General features: G+C 44.8%; 1 protein-coding gene across 1 annotated transcript in view; it reads left to right on the top strand.

Moving 5' to 3' along the window:
• LOC311137063 (chromatin remodeling regulator CECR2-like) overlaps positions 1–20766 on the top strand; it is a 99423-nt gene extending 78657 nt beyond the window's left edge. Inside the window, exons 14-19 of the mRNA XM_084171386.1 lie at positions 368–738; positions 996–1151; positions 1329–2166; positions 15345–17253; positions 17340–17407; positions 17533–20766. Of these exons, the coding sequence (XP_084027512.1) occupies positions 368–738; positions 996–1151; positions 1329–2166; positions 15345–17253; positions 17340–17388 (3323 nt within the window). The 3' untranslated portion in view covers positions 17389–17407; positions 17533–20766. The remainder of the gene's footprint in view (positions 1–367; positions 739–995; positions 1152–1328; positions 2167–15344; positions 17254–17339; positions 17408–17532) is intronic.
• Positions 20767–21012: the final 246 nt, after the last annotated feature.

The following is a 21012-nucleotide window of genomic DNA, read 5'->3' as shown; positions in this document are numbered from 1 at the left end:
AGGAGGAGAGAATGGCTGCGTTGGGGGAGAGCTGAGCTGTAACGTGGCTCTGTGTGACAGTGATGAATGGGGAGTGATTGAGCTGTGCTCCAGTGCACCAGGCCCTGCAGTGTCCTGCCTGCCTGCCTGCCAGAGAGACATTCTAGCCCCTAGTTAAGCCTCCTGTCTGGAGCCGTCCATCCGTCTGAATGCACTCCCAAGGGAGAGGCACGGGTGCCAGGGGTCAACCACACCAAGGCCCTCTGAACTGGTCAACCTGCCGGCCAACACTGGGGCAAACATCGCCTGGCCCCACAACAGACGAGTGCGTGTCTGTGTGCATGGCATGCAGATAATACTCTGATGGTGCCTTTGTGTTTTTCTTCAGAGTACAGCATCATGGCGGAGTCCCTGGAGCGTTGTTTCAGCCGGGCGCTACTCAAGCACTTCCCGTCGGAGGACGGCGACACGGACGAGGAGTTCCACGTGAGCGGCGAGGACCGCGAGAGAGACCGCAAGGAGAAAAGGCGGAGCAAAGGCCACAGGCAGGCAGGGCCAGAGAGCTTGATCCGAGCCACTGAGCAGGCCTCGCGCAAACGGACACATCCAGGGGGCAAAGGCAGCACCCTCATGGAGGAGGAGGGGAACAAGCCAGCACAGCCACCCCCTCCCCCCCACTGGGCCAGTGGACCCCCACACCTCCACGGCATGCCCCATGGACAATCCCATCCTGGGAACCTTTACCACCCAGCACAGCAGGTAGCTAGCTATGAAATCTGCTTAGATGTTTTGTTCTTGTTTAGGCTTAAAGTGAGGCCATATATTTCAAAAACAATATTTCACATAGGAGAAGGTATGTTTTACTGCTTTAGTGGGTGTTGGTAATGAATGAAGAGAAAGCATCAAGGGTTTTGCACCCCTTTTACAGAGGAGTTAAAAGGTAGTTCTAGATGAGGACGACAAGTTAATGCATTACATTTTAGACATGCGATGTTGAACTGTCATCCATTCTGCAGCAGCTCCAGCGCCCCCCTATTCCCCACGGCCCACACATGTACGGCCAGAGGATGGCCATGGACCCCCGCTACGCCTACCCTCACCCTGGACAGGGACACATGCCCCGGCCTGGGGATCCCAATGCTCACCACATGCCTCAGCATTACAACATGCAGGTGAGATCAGCTAAGAAAACAATCTAAGGAGGTTTCACATATCTAATTCGGAACTATCCAGTGTCTGCTATGCTTGCACAATGTGCTCCAACTTAACAATGTTTTGTGTGTTTCTGATCTGTCAGTTGGTTGGTTATATTTGCTGCTATGCACATACTAATAGATGTTGTATTCCAGCCACACATGGGTGATGGACACCACGTCGGCCCTAGATACCAAATGGGGCCTGATGGCCGGCCTCTTCAGCCACTGCACCACCGGCAGCAGCACCCCTACATGGGTCCCACCCACGGCCCCTCACTGGGCCCCCGTCCCGTGGCCCTCCAGTCTGGGGGCCTCTGCACCCCCACGCCCGACAGCAGCATGTACTTGTCCCGCCAGCGCACCAACGGCCACCCCATACACCCGGGAGGGAACTGCTACCCCGGGCCTGACGTTCCACCACGACACAACTACCCATCCTTCCATTCAGGCATGGGCATGCCTCCTAACATGTGGTCAGGGATGAACCACCAAGGCCAGGAGAGGCCCAGTGGACCTGGGAAACAAGTGCAGAATATGGCTAACCACCAGCAGCACCCCTATAACCACGGGGGTCCACGTCCCATTGGCCCCAAACCTTGGCCAGAGCAGCCTGGAGGCCCTGGAGGGTACCCCACTCACCCAAACGGCCAGTACAGGATGTCCACTGCCATCACCAGCTCCTCGGGGCCCATGGCCCTGCAGACTCCCATGCCTCATCAGGACTCCAGGCAGCGTCTGGCCTCCATGCTGGAGAGCCCAGAGATGATTGCCCTGCAGCAGCTGTCTGCCTCCTCCACCGGACTCCCTGCTGGCTCCTCTCACGAGCACATGGGCAACTTTCAGCAGCAGCCCCCACAGGGTGTTGGCAGCGCCCCAACTCCAGCTCACCCTTCGCAGCACCACCCATCCCCTGAAATTCAGCTGCTGCGTCCTGCCAGAGACAATGGCCCGGACAGCCAGCCTGCCCATCACGCAGATATGCAGCTCAAAGGTAGGAATGACCTTCTCTGCTTTAGAACTCTACCTCGCTAAGTTTTATGAAAATCTACCTTAAAGAAATTTCATTCAGGACTTTTCTGTAGTTCAGTCTATATTTCATAGGCAAACCCCTCCCCTCAACTCTGTGCAATGCGATAATAATGATTTTTCACAGTAAGTGACAAATTAAATATTCATCAGTTTAATGAGTGTCTCGTGACTTGCTTTGAGAGATGACATCATCACACTGCTGCAGTGTTAATTTTAGCACTCTTTTTTAGATTTAGTCTAGTCATTTTGACTAAAATAGTATTAAAGATGCATTATGCAGAAATCGCTCCGCCATTTCCTGGTTGCAAAAATTAGAACAGTTCGCCTAATTTCAGTTTGTGACAAAACAAGCAAGGATAGCGTAAAGAATCAATGTACCATCTAAACTGCTGTGATTATGTATTTTCCATAACCAAAAATACTGTTTGAAGCTGGTGTACAAAACTGAAAGTAAAAGACGCAAAACCGAAAGTTAAGAATGGGACGCATAGAAATAGTGCACATAAAACATATCTACCACTTCTTAGACTTGCTTTCAATGCGAATAACCGATCTATAACACATTTCTATGTGAATTTGATCGGGTCGCCCAAAAAGTTACATATTGCATCTTTAAGTCTTAGTCACATTTTTGTAATTTGAATAATGATTTAGTCTAGTTATTGTCAAAATAATGAAAACAGTGGGCCATTTTAGTCAACTATAAATGCCCTTCCATTTTAGTCACATCACATTTGTATTACCTCATTAACCTATAGTAAACATAAATCACTGACTTCATATATACATAGCCTTGTCCTACCAACATATTTTTCCGCATAACATCCTATTTTATGATTCTATTCCCAACAGCCAAATTGGCAGAATAACACATTACTCTGCAGCAGGTAAAAAATATGACCCCTTGACAGTGCTCCAGACTAACATTTTCCACTGGTGGCACTAACTTTTTCAGTTGGTGGCACCAGCCCATGATTTGGTGGCACCATATTTTTTCCGCGGCAACACACAATAGAAAATGCATGATTCAAAATATTTGTATCTGCAAACTAACCGAATGATTGTGATGAATTGTGGGTTGACAATAGGGTATTGTTATTTTACTGTTAAAATAGGGCTCCAGGATGTTCTTAATTTTGTTGTTCAATAGAGATTAATGTGGCTACATCTTTACGTGCACTAATTCACCACATGAGGAAGTGAAAACTCAAAACACATTAGCTAGATTGCTAACACTAAATATAATACCCACTGCTAGTAGCCCTGTATTAATCTAATAGTACATTTTTAATGTCCTAAAAAAACAGTTGTAGCCTACTACCTATGCACACGCAATGGCCGTTGCGCAATTGCACATTTTGCGCAATTGCACATTTTCACATTCATATCTTAAAGCCATATCAAATATCTTCGTTGTAAAATAGTTGATATTGAGCTCAATATTAAGAGATGACAAATACAAATGATACTCATAGAAAGCTGAGAACAACAGTAGTTGCTTCCAAAGCTATGTATTTCCCACAATTGGATTTTGAAATGTTATACAATCAGAAGCCTTTTCTTCTTCCCTGAGCGCACATCAAGTGGCTCGCTCATCACAGCAGCAGGCCCCAGTGAAACAGGCCTAGGGACTGGGCAGACACTTTCATTACAGGAATCGTGAGGATAATGCCCTTTACTGTTTTAACAGCCAAAGAATGACGTTTTACAACCTTTGAGTGAGGTGACCATGTAGACCTAATGAATGTTCAGCTGCGACCAATTAAAAATGTGACTCGCACAGCCAAGTCAAAGGGTCGCAAAGGGCGACTAAATGGTCGCAGTCTGGAGCCCTGCCCCTTCACATACTGTAGCTGTATTGTAGGCCTAATCAAAGTTCTGTCTGATAGGTTGCAGCAAACTAACTAGCTAGCATTATCAATCTGTTATTACATGAGCGTATATATTGGAATTATGCGCTTTCAGATATCTCTTGAGGTTGGTAGTATTTTTCCCCGTAAACTTGTGGTTGCAAATGCCATCTTCTCCCGCGCAAACGTTGCATTCGGTATTGTTTGAATCGACATAAGTAAAGTGTCTCCAAACGTTGCACCTTTTTCTATCAGGAGGTTGTAGCCATGGTATGCGCCTTATTTCCATCAATCAGTGTGCATGTAAACGTACTCAATGATTTGTTGGCGCCAGATTGGAGAGCGGTTGCCAGGCCGCAGGGTTACCAGGTCTAGCTAGAATTTCCAGATGATTACCACTCAAAACCCGCCCACAAGGCCTGAAAAATAGCCCTAAAATGTTTTGCCGCAGCAAGACAGGTTGCCACATTTATCCAATAGGTGTATTCATAATGACAATGTAAATACAACTAGAAAAATTGCTTTACCTTGATCTCTGCATTTCTCCCTTTTATTGGTTCATCACACCAAATTATTTAATCTGAACTATAGAAGTGATCATAGTGAATGGTTAAGACATGTTTGTTTTTTCAGGGAACATTATTGTGAAATGCTGGTAACACAAAGTTAAACATTGTGAAATAGTGTTATTACAAGTCACATTGTACTAAAATAATCTTATTTTCAACTGGAGTATAAAAATCAATTCATGTCTGGCTGCAGTCAGCCTGATGTCCCAGTCATCCATCCCTCTGGAGCAAGATGGAAAGGAAAGAGAGAAAGGAGATCCATCAAGAGTTTTTTTTCTACTAATCAATCAATCAATCACTACTATTATAATTTGATAGTCAGTAACGGAGTTAATCAGTTCCTCTCTGTCCTCAACTCTGCACTGCTGCGCGCCGCTCTCTCTACTGACTTCAACCTTCTGGCCAATGGTGGCTAGCTAGCATGCTACATACAGGGCTCGAGATAACCTTTTTCATCACCGTCCCATAATCGTCCCGAAGTGCAATTTGAACCATCCCAAATGAAATTACTTATACAGTGAGGGAAAAAAGTATTTGATCCCCTGCTGATTTTGTACGTTTGCCCACTGACAAAGAAATGATCAGTTTATAATTTTTATGGTAGGTTTATTTGAACAGTGAGAGACACAATAACAACAAAAAAATCCAGAAAAACGCATGTAAAAAATGTTATAAATTGATTTGCATTTTAATGAGGGAAATAAGTATTTGACCCCCTCTCAATCAGAATGATTTCTGGCTCCCAGGTGTCTTTTATACAGGTAACGAGCTGAGATTAGGAGCACACTCTTAAAGGGAGTGCTCCTAATCTCAGCTTGTTACCTGTATAAAAGACACCTGTCCACAGAAGCAATCAATCAATCAGATTCCAAACTCTCCACCATGGCCAAGACCAATGAGCTCTCCAAGGATGTCAGGGACAAGATTGTAGACCTACACAAGGCTGGAATGGGCTACAAGACCATCGCCAAGCAGCTTGGTGAGAAGGTGACAACAGTTGGAGCGATTATTCGCAAATGGAAGAAACACAAAATAACTGTCAATCTCCCTTGGCCTGGGGCTCCATGCAAGATCTCACCTCGTGGAGTTGCAATGATCATGAGAACGGTGACAAATCAGCCCAGAACTACACGGGAGGATCTTGTCAATGATCTCAAGGCAGCTGGGACCATAGTCACCAAGAAAACAATTGGTAACGCACTACGCCGTGAAGGACTGAAATCCTGCAGCGCCCACAAGGTCCCCCTGCTCAAGAAAGCACATATACAGGCCCGTCTGAAGTTTGCCAATGAACATCTGAATGATTCAGAGGAGAACTGAGTGAAAGTGTTCTCTCGCTCTCTCTCTCCCTCTCCCCTCCCCCTCGCCCTTTCTCTCTCCCTCTCCTTCTCCCTCCCACTCGCCCTCGCCCTCTCTCTCTCTCTCTCGCACTCTCTCTTTCTCTCTCTCTCTCCTTCTCCCTCCCCCTCGCCCTCACTCTCTCTCCCTCCCCCTCGCCCTCTCTCTCTCTCTCTCTCGCACTCTCTCTCTCGCTCTCTCTCTCTCCTTCTCCCTCACCCTCTCTCTCGTTCTCGCTCGCTCTCTCTCTCCCTCTCCGTCTCCCTACCCCTCGCCCGCTCGCTCGCTCGCTCTCGCTCTCTCTCTCTCACTCACTCCTTCTCCCTCCCCCTCCCCACAAAATCGAGCTCTTTGGCATCAACTTAACTCGACGTGTTTGAAGGAGGAATGCTGCCTATGACCCCAAGAACACCATCCCCACCGGTGGAAACATTATGCTTTGGGGGTGTTTTTCTGCTAAGGGGACAACTTCGCCGCATCAAAGGGACGATGGACGGGACCATGTACCGTCAAATCTTGGGTGAGAACTTCCTTCCCTCAGCCAGGGCATTGAAAATGGGTCGTGGATGGGTATTCCAGCATGACAATGACCCAAAACACACGGCCAAGGCAACAAAGGAGTGGCTCAAGAAGATGCACATTAAGGTCCTGGAGTGGCCTAGCCTGTCTCCAGACCTTAATCCCATAGAAAATCTGTGGAGGGAGCTGAAAGTTTGAGTTGCCAAACGTCAGCCTCGAAACCTTAATGACTTGGAGAAGATCTGCAAAGAGGAGTGGGACAAAATCCCTCCTGAGATGTGTGCAAACCTGGTGGCCAACTACAAGAAACGTCTGACCTCTGTGATTGCCAACAAGTACTAAGTCATGTTTTGCAGAGGGGTCAAATACTTATTTCCCTCATTAAAATGCAAATCAGTTTATAACATTTTTGACATGCGTTTTTCTGGATTTTGTTGTTGTTATTCTGTCTCTCACTGTTCAAATAAACCTACCATTAAAATGATAGACTGATCGTGTCTTTGTCAGTGGGCAAACGTACAAAATCAGCAGGGGATCAAATACTTTTTTTCCCCTCACTGTACAAACCTGACTCAGTTACACCAGCTCGGTCAGGAGGAATGGGCCAAAATTCACCCAACTTATTGTGGGAAGCTTGTGGAAGGCTACCCGAAACGTTTGACCCAAGTTAAAGAATTTAAAGGCAATGCTACCAAATACTAATTGAGAGTGTAAACTTCTGACCCACTGGGAATGTGATGAAATAAATAAAAGCTGAAATAAATCATTCTCTCTACTATTATTCTGACATTTCACAGTCTTAAAATAGTGGTGATCCTAACTGACCTAAAACGGAATATTTACTAGCATTAAATGTCAGGAATTGTGAAAAACTGAGTTTAAATGTATTTGGCTAAGGTGTATGTAAACTTCCGACTTCAACTGTATCTTCCCAGTAAAACAATGAAAACAAGTAAGCATCCCAGAAAAAAAGTGCTCAAAATAGCCCACGTTAACATATGTAGCTTAAGAAACAAGGTTCATGAAATCAATAATTTGCTAGTAACAGATGACATTCATATTCTGACTATCTCTGAAACTCACTTAGATAATACCTTTGATACAGTGGTAGCAATACAAGGTTATAACATTTACAGAAAATATAGAAATGCCAATGGTGGAGGTGTTGCTGTTTATATTCAGAACCACATTCTTTAAAGATTAGAGAGGATCTCATGTTAAATACTGTTGAAGTAATATGGCTACTGATTCATCTGCCTCACCTAAAGCCCATTCTGGTGGGAAGCTTCTATAGACCACCAAGTGCTAACAGTCAGTATCTGGATAACATGTGTGAAATGCTTGATAATGTATGTGATATCAACAGAGAGGTATATTTTCTGAGTGATTTAAATATTGACTGGCTTTCATCAAGCTGCCCACTCATCAAAAAGCTTCATACTGTGACCAGTGCCTGCAACCTGGTTCAGGTTATCAGTCAACCTATCAGGGTAGTTACAAACAGCACAGGAATGAAATCATCATGTATTGATCACATCTTTACTAATGCTGCAGAAATTTGCTTGAAAGCAGTATCCAGATCCATCGGATGTAGTGATCACAATATAGTAGCCATATACAGTGGAGAGAACAAGTATTTGATACACTGCCGATTTTGCAGGTTTTCCTACTTACAAAGCATGTAGAGGTCTGTAATTTTTATCATAGGTACACTTCAACTGTGAGAGACGGAATCTAAAACAAAAATCCAGAAAATCACATTGTATGATTTTTAAGTAATTAATTTGCATTTTATTGCTTGACATACGTATTTGATACATCAGAAAAGCAGAACTTAATATTTGGTATAGAAACCTTTGTTTGCAATTACAGAGATCATACATTTTCTGTAGGTCTTGACCAGGTTTGCACACACTGCAGCAGGGACTTTGGCCCACTCCTCCATACAGACCTTCTCCAGATCCTTCAGGTTTCGGGGCTGTCGCTGGGCAATACGGACTTTCAGCTCCCTCCAAAGATTTTCTATTGGGTTCAGGTCTGGAGACTGGCTAGGCCACTCCAGGACCTTGAGTTGCTTCTTACGGAGCCACTCCTTAGTTGCCCTGGCTGTGTGTTGTCATGCTGGAAGACCCAGCCACGACCCATCTTCAATGCTCTTACTGAGGGAAGGAGGTTGTTGGCCAAGATCTCGCGATACATCGCCCCATCCATCCTCCCCTCAATACGGTGCAGTCGTCCTGTCCCCTTTGCAGAAAAGCATCCCCAAAGAATGATGTTTCCACCTCCATGCTTCAGGGTTGGGATGGTGTTCTTGGGGTTGTACTCATCCTTCTTCTTCCTCCAAACATGGCGAGTGGAGTTTAGACCAAAAAGCTCTATTTTTGTCTCATCAGACCACATGACCTTCTCCCATTCCTCCTCTGGATCATCCAGATGGTCATTGGCAAACTTCAGACGGGCCTGGACATGCGCTGGCTTGAGCAGGGGGACCTTGCGTGCGCTGCAGGATTTTAATCCATGACGGCGTAGTGTGTTACTGATGGTTTTCTTTGAGACTGTGGTCCCAGCTCTCTTCAGGTCATTGACCAGGTCCTGCCATGTAGTTCTGGGCTGATCCCTCACTTTCTTCATGATCATTGATGCCCCACGAGGTGAGATCTTGCATGGAGCCGCAGACCGAGGGTGATTGACCGTCATCTTCCATTTTCTAATAATTGCGCCAACAGTTGTTGCCTTCTCACCAAGCTGCTTGCCTATTGTCCTGTAGCCCATCCCAGCCTTGTGCAGGTCTACAATTTTATCCCTGATGTCCTTACACAGCTCTCTGGTCTTGGCCATTGTGGAGAGGTTGGAGTCTGTTTGATTGAGTGTGTGGACAGGTGTCTTTTATACAGGTACAGAGTTCAAACAGGTGCAGTTAATACAGGTAATGAGTGGAAAACAGGAGGGCTTCTTAAAGAAAAACGAACAGGTCTGTGAGAGCCGGAATTCTTACTGGTTGGTAGGTGATCAAATACTTATGTCATGCAATAAAATGCAAATTAATTACTTAAAAATCATACAATGTGATTTTCTGGATTTTTGTTTTAGATTCCGTCTCTCACAGTTGAAGTGTACCTATGATAAAAATTACAGACCTCTACATGCTTTGTAAGTAGGAAAACCTGCAAAATCGGCAGTGTATCAAATACTTGTTCTCCCCACTGTGTGTGTGTGTGTGTGTGTGTATATATATATATATACACACACACAGTGGGGGAAAAAAGTATTTAGTCAGCCACCAATTGTGCAAGTTCTCCCACTTAAAAAGATGAGAGGCCTGTAAGTTTCTCATAGGTACACGTCAACTATGACAGACAAATTGAGGGAAAAAAATCCAGAAAATCACATTGTAGGATTTTTAATGAATTTATTGCAAATTATGGTGGAAAATAAGTATTTGGTCACCTACAAACAAGCAAGATTTCTGGCTCTCACAGACCTGTAACTTCTTCTTTAAGAGGCTCCTCTGTCCTCCACTCGTTACCTGTATTAATGGCACCTGTTTGAACTTATCAGTATGAAAGACACCTGTCCACAACCTCAAACAGTCACACTCCAAACTCCACTATGGCCAAGACCAAAGAGCTGTCAAAGGACACCAGAAACAAAATTGTAGACCTGCACCAGGCTGGGAAGACTGAATCTGCAATAGGTAAGCAGCTTGGTTTGAAGAAATCAACTGTGGGAGCAATTATTAGGAAATGGAAGACATACAAGACCACTGATAATCTCCCTCGATCTGGGGCTCCACGCAAGATCTCACCCCGTGGGGTCAAAATGATCACAAGAACGGTGAGCAAAAATCCCAGAACCACACGGGGGGACCTAGTGAATGACCTGCAGAGAGCTGGGACTAAAGTAACAAAGCCTACCATCAGTAACACACTACGCCGCCAGGGACTCAAATCCTGCAGTGCCAGACGTGTCCCCCTGCTTAAGCCAGTACATGTCCAGGCCCTTCTGAAGTTTGCTAGAGTGCATTTGGATGATCCAGAAGAGGATTGGGAGAAGGTCAGATGAAACCAAAATATAACTTTTTGGTAAAAACTCAACTCGTCGTGTTTGGAGGACAAAGAATGCTGAGTTGCATCCAAAGAACACCATACCTACTGTGAAGCATGGGGGTGGAAACATCATGCTTTGGGGCTGTTTTTCTGCAAAGGGACCAGGACGACTGATCCGTGTAAAGGAAAGAATGAATGGGGCCATGTATCGTGAAATTTTGAGTGAAAACCTCCTTCCATCAGCAAGGGCATTGAAGATGAAACGTGGCTGGGTCTTTCAGCATGACAATGATCCCAAACACACCGCCCGGGCAACGAAGGAGTGGCTTCGTAAGAAGCATTTCAAGGTCCTGGAGTGGCCTAGCCAGTCTCCAGATCTCAACCCCATAGAAAATCTTTGGAGGGAGTTGAAAGTCCGTGTTGCCCAGCGACAGCCCCAAAACATCACTGCTCTAGAGGAGATCTGCATGGAGGAATGGGCCAAAATACCAGCAACAGTGTGTGAAAACCTTGTGAAGACTTACAGAAAACGTTTGACCTGTGTCATTGCCAACAAAGGGTATATAACAAAGTATTGATAAACTTTTGTTATTGACAAAATACTTATTTTCCACCATAATTTGCAAATAAATTCATTAAAAATCCTACAATGTGATTTTCTGGGGAAAAAAATCTCATTTTATCTGTCATAGTTGACGTGTACCTATGATGAAAATTACAGGCCTCTCATCTTTTTAAGTGGGAGAACTTGCACAATTGGTGGCTGACTAAATACTTTTTTCCCCCAATGTGTGTATATATATATATATATATATATCTATAATATATATATATATATATATATCTATATATATATATATATATATACACAGTGGGGAAAAAAAGTATTTAGTCAGCCACCAATTGTGCAAGTTCTCCCACTTAAAAAGATGAGAGAGGCCTGTAATTTTCATCAAAGGTACACGTCAATTATGACAGACAAAATGAGAAAAAAAATCCAGAAAATCCCATTGTAGGATTTTTAATGAATTTATTTGCAAATTATGGTGGAAAATAAGTATTTGGTCACCTACAAACAAGCAAGATTTCTGGCTCTCACAGACCTGTAACTTCTTCTTTAAGAGGCTCCTCTGTCCTCCACTCGTTACCTGTATTAATGGCACCTGTTTGATCTTGTTATCAGTATAAAAGACACCTGTCCACAACCTCAAACAGTCACACTCCAAACTCCACAATGGCCAAGACCAAAGAGCTGTCAAAGGACACCAGAAACAAAATTGTAGACTTGCACCAGGCTGGGAAGACTGAATCTGCAATAGGTAAGCAGGTTGGTTTGAAGAAATCAACTGTGGGAGCAATTATTAGGAAATGGAAGACATACAAGACCACTGATAATCTCCCTCAATCTGGGGCTCCACGCAAGATCTCACCCCGTGGGGTCAAAATGATCACAAGAACGGTGAGCAAAAATCCCAGAACCACACGGGGGGACCTAGTGAATGACCTGCAGAGAGCTGGGACTAAAGTAACAAAGCCTACCATCAGTAACACACTACGCCGCCAGGGACTCAAATCCTGCAGTGCCAGACGTGTCCCCCTGCTTAAGCCAATACATGTCCAGGCCCTTCTGAAGTTTGCTAGAGTGCATTTGGATGATCCAGAAGAGGATTGGGAGAAGGTCAGATGAAACCAAAATATAACTTTTTGGTAAAAACTCAACTCGTCGTGTTTGGAGGACAAAGAATGCTGAGTTGCATCCAAAGAACACCATACCTACTGTGAAGCATGGGGGTGGAAACATCATGCTTTGGGGCTGTTTTTCTGCAAAGGGACCAGGACGACTGATCCGTGTAAAGGAAAGAATGAATGGGGCCATGTATCGTGAAATTTTGAGTGAAAACCTCCTTCCATCAGCAAGGGCATTGAAGATGAAACGTGGCTGGGTCTTTCAGCATGACAATGATCCCAAACACACCGCCCGGGCAACGAAGGAGTGGCTTCGTAAGAAGCATTTCAAGGTCCTGGAGTGGCCTAGCCAGTCTCCAGATCTCAACCCCATAGAAAATCTTTGGAGGGAGTTGAAAGTCCGTGTTGCCCAGCGACAGCCCCAAAACATCACTGCTCTAGAGGAGATCTGCATGGAGGAATGGGCCAAAATACCAGCAACAGTGTGTGAAAACCTTGTGAAGACTTACAGAAAACGTTTGACCTGTGTCATTGCCAACAAAGGGTATATAACAAAGTATTGATAAACTTTTGTTATTGACAAAATACTTATTTTCCACCATAATTTGCAAATAAATTCATTAAAAATCCTACAATGTGATTTTCTGGGGAAAAAAATCTCATTTTATCTGTCATAGTTGACGTGTACCTATGATGAAAATTACAGGCCTCTCATCTTTTTAAGTGGGAGAACTTGCACAATTGGTGGCTGACTAAATACTTTTTTCCCCCAATGTGTGTATATATATATATCTATAATATATATATATATATATATATCTATATATATATATATATATATACAGTGGGGAAAAAAAGTATTTAGTCAGCCACCAATTGTGCAAGTTCTCCCACTTAAAAAGATGAGAGAGGCCTGTAATTTTCATCAAAGGTACACGTCAATTATGACAGACAAAATGAGAAAAAAAATCCAGAAAATCCCATTGTAGGATTTTTAATGAATTTATTTGCAAATTATGGTGGAAAATAAGTATTTGGTCACCTACAAACAAGCAAGATTTCTGGCTCTCACAGACCTGTAACTTCTTCTTTAAGAGGCTCCTCTGTCCTCCACTCGTTACCTGTATTAATGGCACCTGTTTGATCTTGTTATCAGTATAAAAGACACCTGTCCACAACCTCAAACAGTCACACTCCAAACTCCACAATGGCCAAGACCAAAGAGCTGTCAAAGGACACCAGAAACAAAATTGTAGACTTGCACCAGGCTGGGAAGACTGAATCTGCAATAGGTAAGCAGGTTGGTTTGAAGAAATCAACTGTGGGAGCAATTATTAGGAAATGGAAGACATACAAGACCACTGATAATCTCCCTCAATCTGGGGCTCCACGCAAGATCTCACCCCGTGGGGTCAAAATGATCACAAGAACGGTGAGCAAAAATCCCAGATCCACACGGGGGAACCTAGTGAATGACCTGCAGAGAGCTGGGACCAAAGTAACAAAGCCTACCATCAGTAACACACTACGCCGCCAGGGACTCAAATCCTGCAGTGCGAGACGTGTCCCCCTGCTTAAGCCAGTACATGTCCAGGCCCGTCTGAAGTGCATTTGGATGATCCAGAAGAGGATTGGGAGAATGTCATATGGTCAGATGAAACCAAAATATAACTTTTTGGTAAAAACTCAACTCGTCATGTTTGGAGGACAAAGAATGCTGAGTTGCATCCAAAGAACACCATACCTACTGTGAAGCATGGGGGTGGAAACATCATGCTTTTGGGCTGTTTTTCTGCAAAGGGACCAGGACGACTGATCCGTGTAAAGGAAAGAATGAATGGGGCCATGTATCGTGAGATTTTGAGTGAAAACCTCCTTCCATCAGCAAGGGCATTGAAGATGAAACGTGGCTGGGTCTTTCAGCATGACAATGATCCCAAACACACTGCCCGGGCAACGAAGGAGTGGCTTCGTAAGAAGCATTTCAAGGTCCTGGAGTGGCCTAGCCAGTCTCCAGATCTCAACCCCATAGAAAATCTTTGGAGGGAGTTGAAAGTCCGTGTTGCCCAGTGACAGCCCCAAAACATCACTGCTCTAGAGGAGATCTGCATGGAGGAATGGGCCAAAATACAAGCAACAGTGTGTGAAAACCTTGTGAAGACTTACAGAAAACGTTTGACCTGTGTCATTGCCAACAAAGGGTATATAACAAAGTATTGAGAAACTTTTGTTATTAACCAAATACTTATTTTCCACAATAATTTGCCAATAAATTCATTAAAAATCCTACAATGTGATTTTCTGGAATTTTTTTTCTCATTTTGTCTGTCATAGTTGACGTGTACCTATGATGAAAATTACAGGCCTCTCTCATCTTTTTAAGTGGGAGAACTTGCACCATTGGTGGCTGACTAAATACTTTTTTTCCCCACTGTATATATATATATAGCCCAGTGGTTATTCTGTGACTAGCTAATACGCATATATTTTTTTGCTGTGGTATTGTTTCGGTATCGAGTATCGTGATATTAAACCTGGCTATCGGTATCAAAGTCAAAATTCTGGTATCGTGACAACATTACCGCAGTGCAACATTGCAATGAGAAAACCTTACAATTTTGCTAATGTCATGAATGCTTTTGATTGGACCAAACAAATAACACTACAAAGCTCTCAATCTCTCCAAAAACTATTGTCCAGTCCACTTACTAGTCAGATTTTAGTCACAGAGATAATTGAGTCTCGTTTTCGTCAGCCGAAATGAAAAATAATTTTTGTTTGGTTGTAGTTTTTTCTGGGTCTATTTAGTCAGTTATCGTCTTGTCAATTGCCACCGAAAAATATATTTTAGTTACTTTTTTAGTTGACGAAAGTAACACTGCACTGCAGCTACCCTAGCAAGAAGATGTTTAGATATAAAACGATGAACCCAACATTTTTCACGTACAAATGTAATCAAAGATCATTTGTTAATTTTGTGTATCAATTAATGTGACCATTTTGAGTCTGCCAGGAAATGTAATAGGACATGTTCTCAGTCTTTAGAGGCATTCACTCAGATGTTGTTCTACAAATCGTTTCTTTGTTTTCACTGTAACAACCTTTCACTCACTAAGTTATCTGTCTTGACAGGGTCCACATCAGATCCCAAAACATCCAACAACAACCATGCAGGAGCGCGGGTAACTCCCGTCCCGTTTGAACAGGAGCGCCCCTCATTCCCCAGTCCCACAGAGCCTCCCAGTCGCCCCACTCGGGGCATGCAGAGCCCCTCTGCTCCAAACTGGGGCAGATCACAGGAGAGGGTTAGTGGGACCGGGGAGCAGGCTGCGTCTGGGCTTGGACTCCCACAGAGCTCAGAGACAAACGGCAACCAGGAGGGGGAGAGCAAAGGACAATCTGTCAGGCAGACTCCCCCTCAACAGAACAACCCTTCCATTGTTCCTCCTCCGCACCCCCACAATGGCCCCCAGATCCCTCACCCCCACAATGCACCTCACTCACAGAACTCTCCTCACTCCCAGAATGCTCCACAGCATATTACCCAGAGCCCCCCCCAGCAAATCCCGGAGAATGACCCTCACCTTCAGAACGCCCATCAATACGATACCCAGAATGCACAGCAACAAAACATCCCTCAACATATCACTCGGAATGCCCAACAGCAAGGATCCCAAAACCCCCACCAACAAAACTCTCCACATGAGGCTCAGAATCCCCCTCAACGTGGTCCACAGACAATCCCCATGCATGAGATGCCACAGAGTGCCCCCCAGGGGGCCCAGCCTGGCCCTGGTCCACCCCAGCCAGCACCTCTCACCTCCCTGCCCCCCAGCCACCCTGTGTCCCAGTTGCCTCCCCAGCCCAGCCCAGCAGACCAGGGCGACGAGAGGCCAAGCGAGCCCACTAGCAGGAGGGACTCTGGAGGCAGCTCTGGTAACCCCAGCATGATTAAGTCTGGACCACCCAATGGCATATATAAACAACAGTCGTTCAGTCCCAAGGCACAACAGACACAGCTGGGTAACCAGGGGCCAAGGGGACCGGCACCTGGTCACAACCCAGCCATGCCGCCCCACTCCCAGGGCCAGGGGAATGGAGCCATGGGTCAATATGGCATGGGCAGCCCAACACATCCACACTATGGTCAACCTATGGGCATGCCCCCTTCAAATCAACAGCCTTACCCGAACCAAGCTATGCCCCAGACCATGAACCCCCACCATAACAATGCCCGCTACCCCACCTACCACCAGCAAGGAGCTGCCTATCCATACCACATGGCCCAGCAGCAGCATCCCCAGGGCCACCCTAACATGTACCCCCAGTACCAGCAGCAACACTTTTATTCCCAGCCCCAGGGCAACAGCCGGGGAGGCTACCCCTCCGAGGAGTGGCACAGGCAGCAGCAGTACCAGCCTCGCCACTGCATGCCCTCCAACACCTACCTGCCTGCAGCTAGTGCCAACGTCAATGGGCTCCTGAAGGAGGGCAGCAGTATGGGCTCCCCCCTGGGCTCTGAGGGCTCTGGGGGCAGCCTGATGTCCCCCAATCCCCTGCTCGAGGGCCCCCATGTAGGCTCTGTGGAGAGGGAGAGCAGGGAGGCCGGCAGCCCTGTGAAGCATCAGCCTGCTCGGGTGGAGGAGAGCTCAGAGCGGCCAGAGAGCCCCAAAGAGATCCTGGACCTGGACAGCCACAACGCTGCCACACGCCGCCAGAGTGCCCAGCCCCCACCTCACGTGGCCAACTTCCTGTACGACCCCCGAGCAGTGCATACTGGGATGCAGCAGGGCGGAGCCCCGCCTCCCCACATGATGTCTCGTGCTTCATACCCCAGCCAGCCCGGTTACCCCAATGGACACTACGCCCCCCAGAGACCCCACCCCCACCTCATGGAGGCCCTGCAGCGGCCCCAGCACCTGCCCTTTCCCCTGGGGCAGACCCGCATGGCCATGTACAGACATCCCCAGGCTGGAGGCCACTTCCAGGGCATGATGGTCCAGCAAAGAGGCCTGGCGCCCGAACACTTCCTTCACCCCAGGTAAGAAAGATCTAACCATTAATTTGTTATTTTGCTTTGATGGCTGGGAAGAGGAGATTACTGATATATCTTATGTAATGTTGTAGGCAGCAGATGATGTCTCCCAGTGGTCCAAGCGGTAAACAGGGAGTTTGAGCAACTCTGTGGGAGCAGGGTGAGTGATTATTCAATGGTGGAGGAGGGTGAAGGGCTATCACCAATCAATATTTCAGAATCCCAGTCATATTTCAATGTTTCAATGATTAATCTCCTTTTTCATTCCTTTTCCCCACAATCCAGGTAAAGGACAGAAGCAACAAAAACCTGTACACAAAGCAGTGCCTGCATATCATCCATCCATGACGATAACCCGTGTGCTTGCCTGTGCATCTCATGTCATAAGCCTTTAAATGTGACTGTGCTGTTGGAACCATGATGTTCTCTGCTGTGGAGCGGCTCAAAATGGAGTCTTGTCTGTTGTCTTGTCTCTGTCTGTCGGTGTCACGGGGCACCAGTAAGTACTGCTCTCACTGCATCAGACAGAAGATATGCAGTGTGTGCAGACAAGGGAGACATATTTATTTGAGAATCTCTTTAGGGAGTGAGTTCTTTGCCCCTCGGGGATGTCTGTCTGCTTTATGTGGAACCCTCACTGAGACTGCCTTTGCAGAGATGTGGCTCTGTCTGCCAGTGGACTTCCACTTCAGACTGTGTGTACAGCTGGTTCCTTCCTGCAAGAACATCTGGAGATCCTGCTCCTCTGTCTGCAGCCTCACACTGGTTGAACACAGCTACTGGTCAGTGGGTTTGTCTGGAGGAAGGCTCTCCCCCTGACTGTAGCTCTCTATGGACCTCCAGTCCTTTCGGTCCTATCAGAACCTCTACAGAAGAGAAAATGGAGCTGGTGATGAGAAGAGAGCGCGGGTGTTGTTTTTTTTGTTTGTTTTCCAAACGTTTTTAAACTCAGGTGTAGAAAAGGAGGAACTTTGAGACTGTAGAGAAGCAGTCATCAGAATCCTGTCGACACAGGCCTTGCAGTTTCCTTTTTGTTGAATGTATGTGTGAATGATAGATATATGTAGATGTGCAGCACAGGAGCCCCGCCACGTGAAGGGACAGAAGACCATAGAGGATTGCCTGTAGGAAAAGGAAACCGTCCTGGAAAGGGGAGCTTTCTGTCCGGGCGCACTGTCCATTTCCACCTCGACTAAAACACAGATTTTTGCTTTAGTTCTGGTGTAATTTTATGCGTCCTTCAAAGCTGCCTTCTCGGCTATGAGAATGTCTTTGATTTCATAGACCTGCAGAGAGCCTTCTCTGCTATGCACTAGGGATAGTCTATACATACTGGAATTTAGTGGCCTTGGAATCTTTACGTTGGTGCTTGTTACCATGTATATATGCCAGTTATATATATAAAGTATAACTCTTCACTGTAGTTGACCTCTTGTCTCAAACTAGAGAATTCTGTTGGATGGTTCTCTACACTTCCATGTGTCCTGCTGGTTGGTATACGCACTAAGTGAACATTAGTTAGAATCAACAATTGATGTATGCTAAGGTCTTTTTTTTAAATATTAATGTTGTCATCTTTACAGCCCATTTCTTTTAACCTATGCCATGTATTGCATTCCATACATTTGGTGAAAAATGACACCTAAAATGGTAGTCCCACTGTAGCTCCTTTTGTGGTGTGTTTTATTATTCTATTTGTAATGGTTAAGATTGTATACACAATCGCACCCATGCATGATTATTTCTTCACATCAGTGCTTCATCCTCCCCAATTCAATGAACTAAATATGTCCTCAGGGTGTACAGTTTTATACGGGTATTTTAATGAATTATTTGAAGGAGAAGAAACAAGAAAATATGACTGGAATTGTGACAAATTAATCAACCTCGTTTTATGTGAAGAAATGATAAACCAATATTGTTTTGCAAGGTTTTGTGTTATTTTCGGTCCTCTTGTGACAATGGTGGTCTTGCTCACTGCCAACCTGTTGGCTTTCTGTTTGGGGGAAAATAAAATGTCTATTCCGATTAGTACTAATTGGAATAATAGTTGAGTTATTTGACATTCCTGTTTGTTATTTGTTTAATATTATACCTCTTGTCATTGCCACCATACATTGGTGAGTGATTTGTGTCTTTGAACAATTGATCTGTGTAGATTTTAAGTCTTCCCCATCTTATCATATCCATGTTGCACATGTGAGTCCCACAGGTATAGTGATGGCAACAAATGAATCTACCTCATAGCCAGTCCACTGGCATCCACTAAGTCCCTCCACTCACCAGAGTCAGACCCCAGCACACAAATGGCCTAACACTACTATTGTTACTGTTGTCATGACTATGTATAATTTTCCCAGTGCCAAGTCGTGGTACTGTCCTGATCAAAAGTGTAGCGGACCCGTCCATGGGACATTTTATTGTAAGGTTATTTGTGTCGCTGCCGGGGGGTGTCATTAAAGGGCATATGTCTGAGGTCATGAGAAAAGGGCTCTTTAAATATGATCTTGTCTCATTAGCTGTATAGATTGCATGCCTTCCTGCCACAGAGTGAGGTGAATCTAGACAACCTGAATGCTGTGGTTCTATTGGATCTGTGTTAGGCAGCATAGAGATGGCAGTGTAGTGCCCTCAATGATAGACACCTATGGCATTAAAAGGAAATGTGCTCAAGGAGGGATGAATATAGGAAAATACTAGAAGCTGTGAGACAAGATGGATTTGTCCAACAATAATGTATAACAGGGATCATCAACTAGATTCAGCCGCGGGCCAATTTTTTTCTTGAGCGAATGGTCGGGGGACTGGAACATAATTACAAATCATTTGTAGACTGCAATTTGACTCCAAGAATCCCAAACAGATATAATATTTCACTAAGACATAATAATTTCAAACATTGCTTACATTTGTATACGATCACATGTATCTCTCTATTATGCGTGGGAATACTTGGGAACAAGTTTTGCTCAGAGAACTTGGGTGGCCAAATAAAATGCCAGTTGGGGGAACCCTGCTGTATAAGGATGTATTGTTTTACTTGCTAGGGATTTTTAGTACTAGATGAGGTCTTCTTGGAGGTAGTGTGTTCACTTGCGCTGTCCCATGTATGAAGGACAGTGTAGTTGTAAATGGTCTGTGAGGTTATGATACTGTTATGCAGCTTTGTTGTCTCTGATGTGTAGACTGCACAAGACATGGAAGTCTGTATACCACTTCCTCCACTTCTACTCTGCTGTCATCCAGTTCGTCTGCACTAGTAAAATATCTAGATTTGATTAAATGTTAATCATATTTATTTGCTCTTTTACATTTTGTACATTTTTGGACTAGTTTGTAATATAAATGTGATATCTGGTTGTTGTTTTTTGTTTTTAAGCAGTTTACATTTACCTCTGTAGCATGGCAGCGTCAAAGAAGACCCTGTATGTTTCATCTGACATAGATTATTTTGGAAATGGACTGAAGTATTTTCTATACTGCACATTTCTTAGAATAAATAACTTTTCCTGAATTTAAGTATGTTGCTTGTTCTCTATTTTCTTTGGTAGGGGAGGGAGAGCTGGGTGATGTTACTGAAAGATGCTTAGGCCTATCAAAGGACTGTTTCTTGTAAAGGAGTAGCCTATTGCATAGGCCTACTGGTATGGCAGATAAGTAGGTATAAGGCTTCTGACTTGATTAATTAAAATAATGTAAGACTGTTTATGCCTTGATGAATTTGAAAATGTAATTGGAAAAAACTAAGACTCTGCATTGATGTTT

This window comes from Coregonus lavaretus (assembly GCF_964263955.1).
Source record: "Coregonus lavaretus genome assembly, chromosome: 11".
Classification (NCBI taxonomy): domain Eukaryota; kingdom Metazoa; phylum Chordata; class Actinopteri; order Salmoniformes; family Salmonidae; genus Coregonus; species Coregonus lavaretus.
This window is presented reverse-complemented; position numbering and strand designations above follow the sequence as displayed.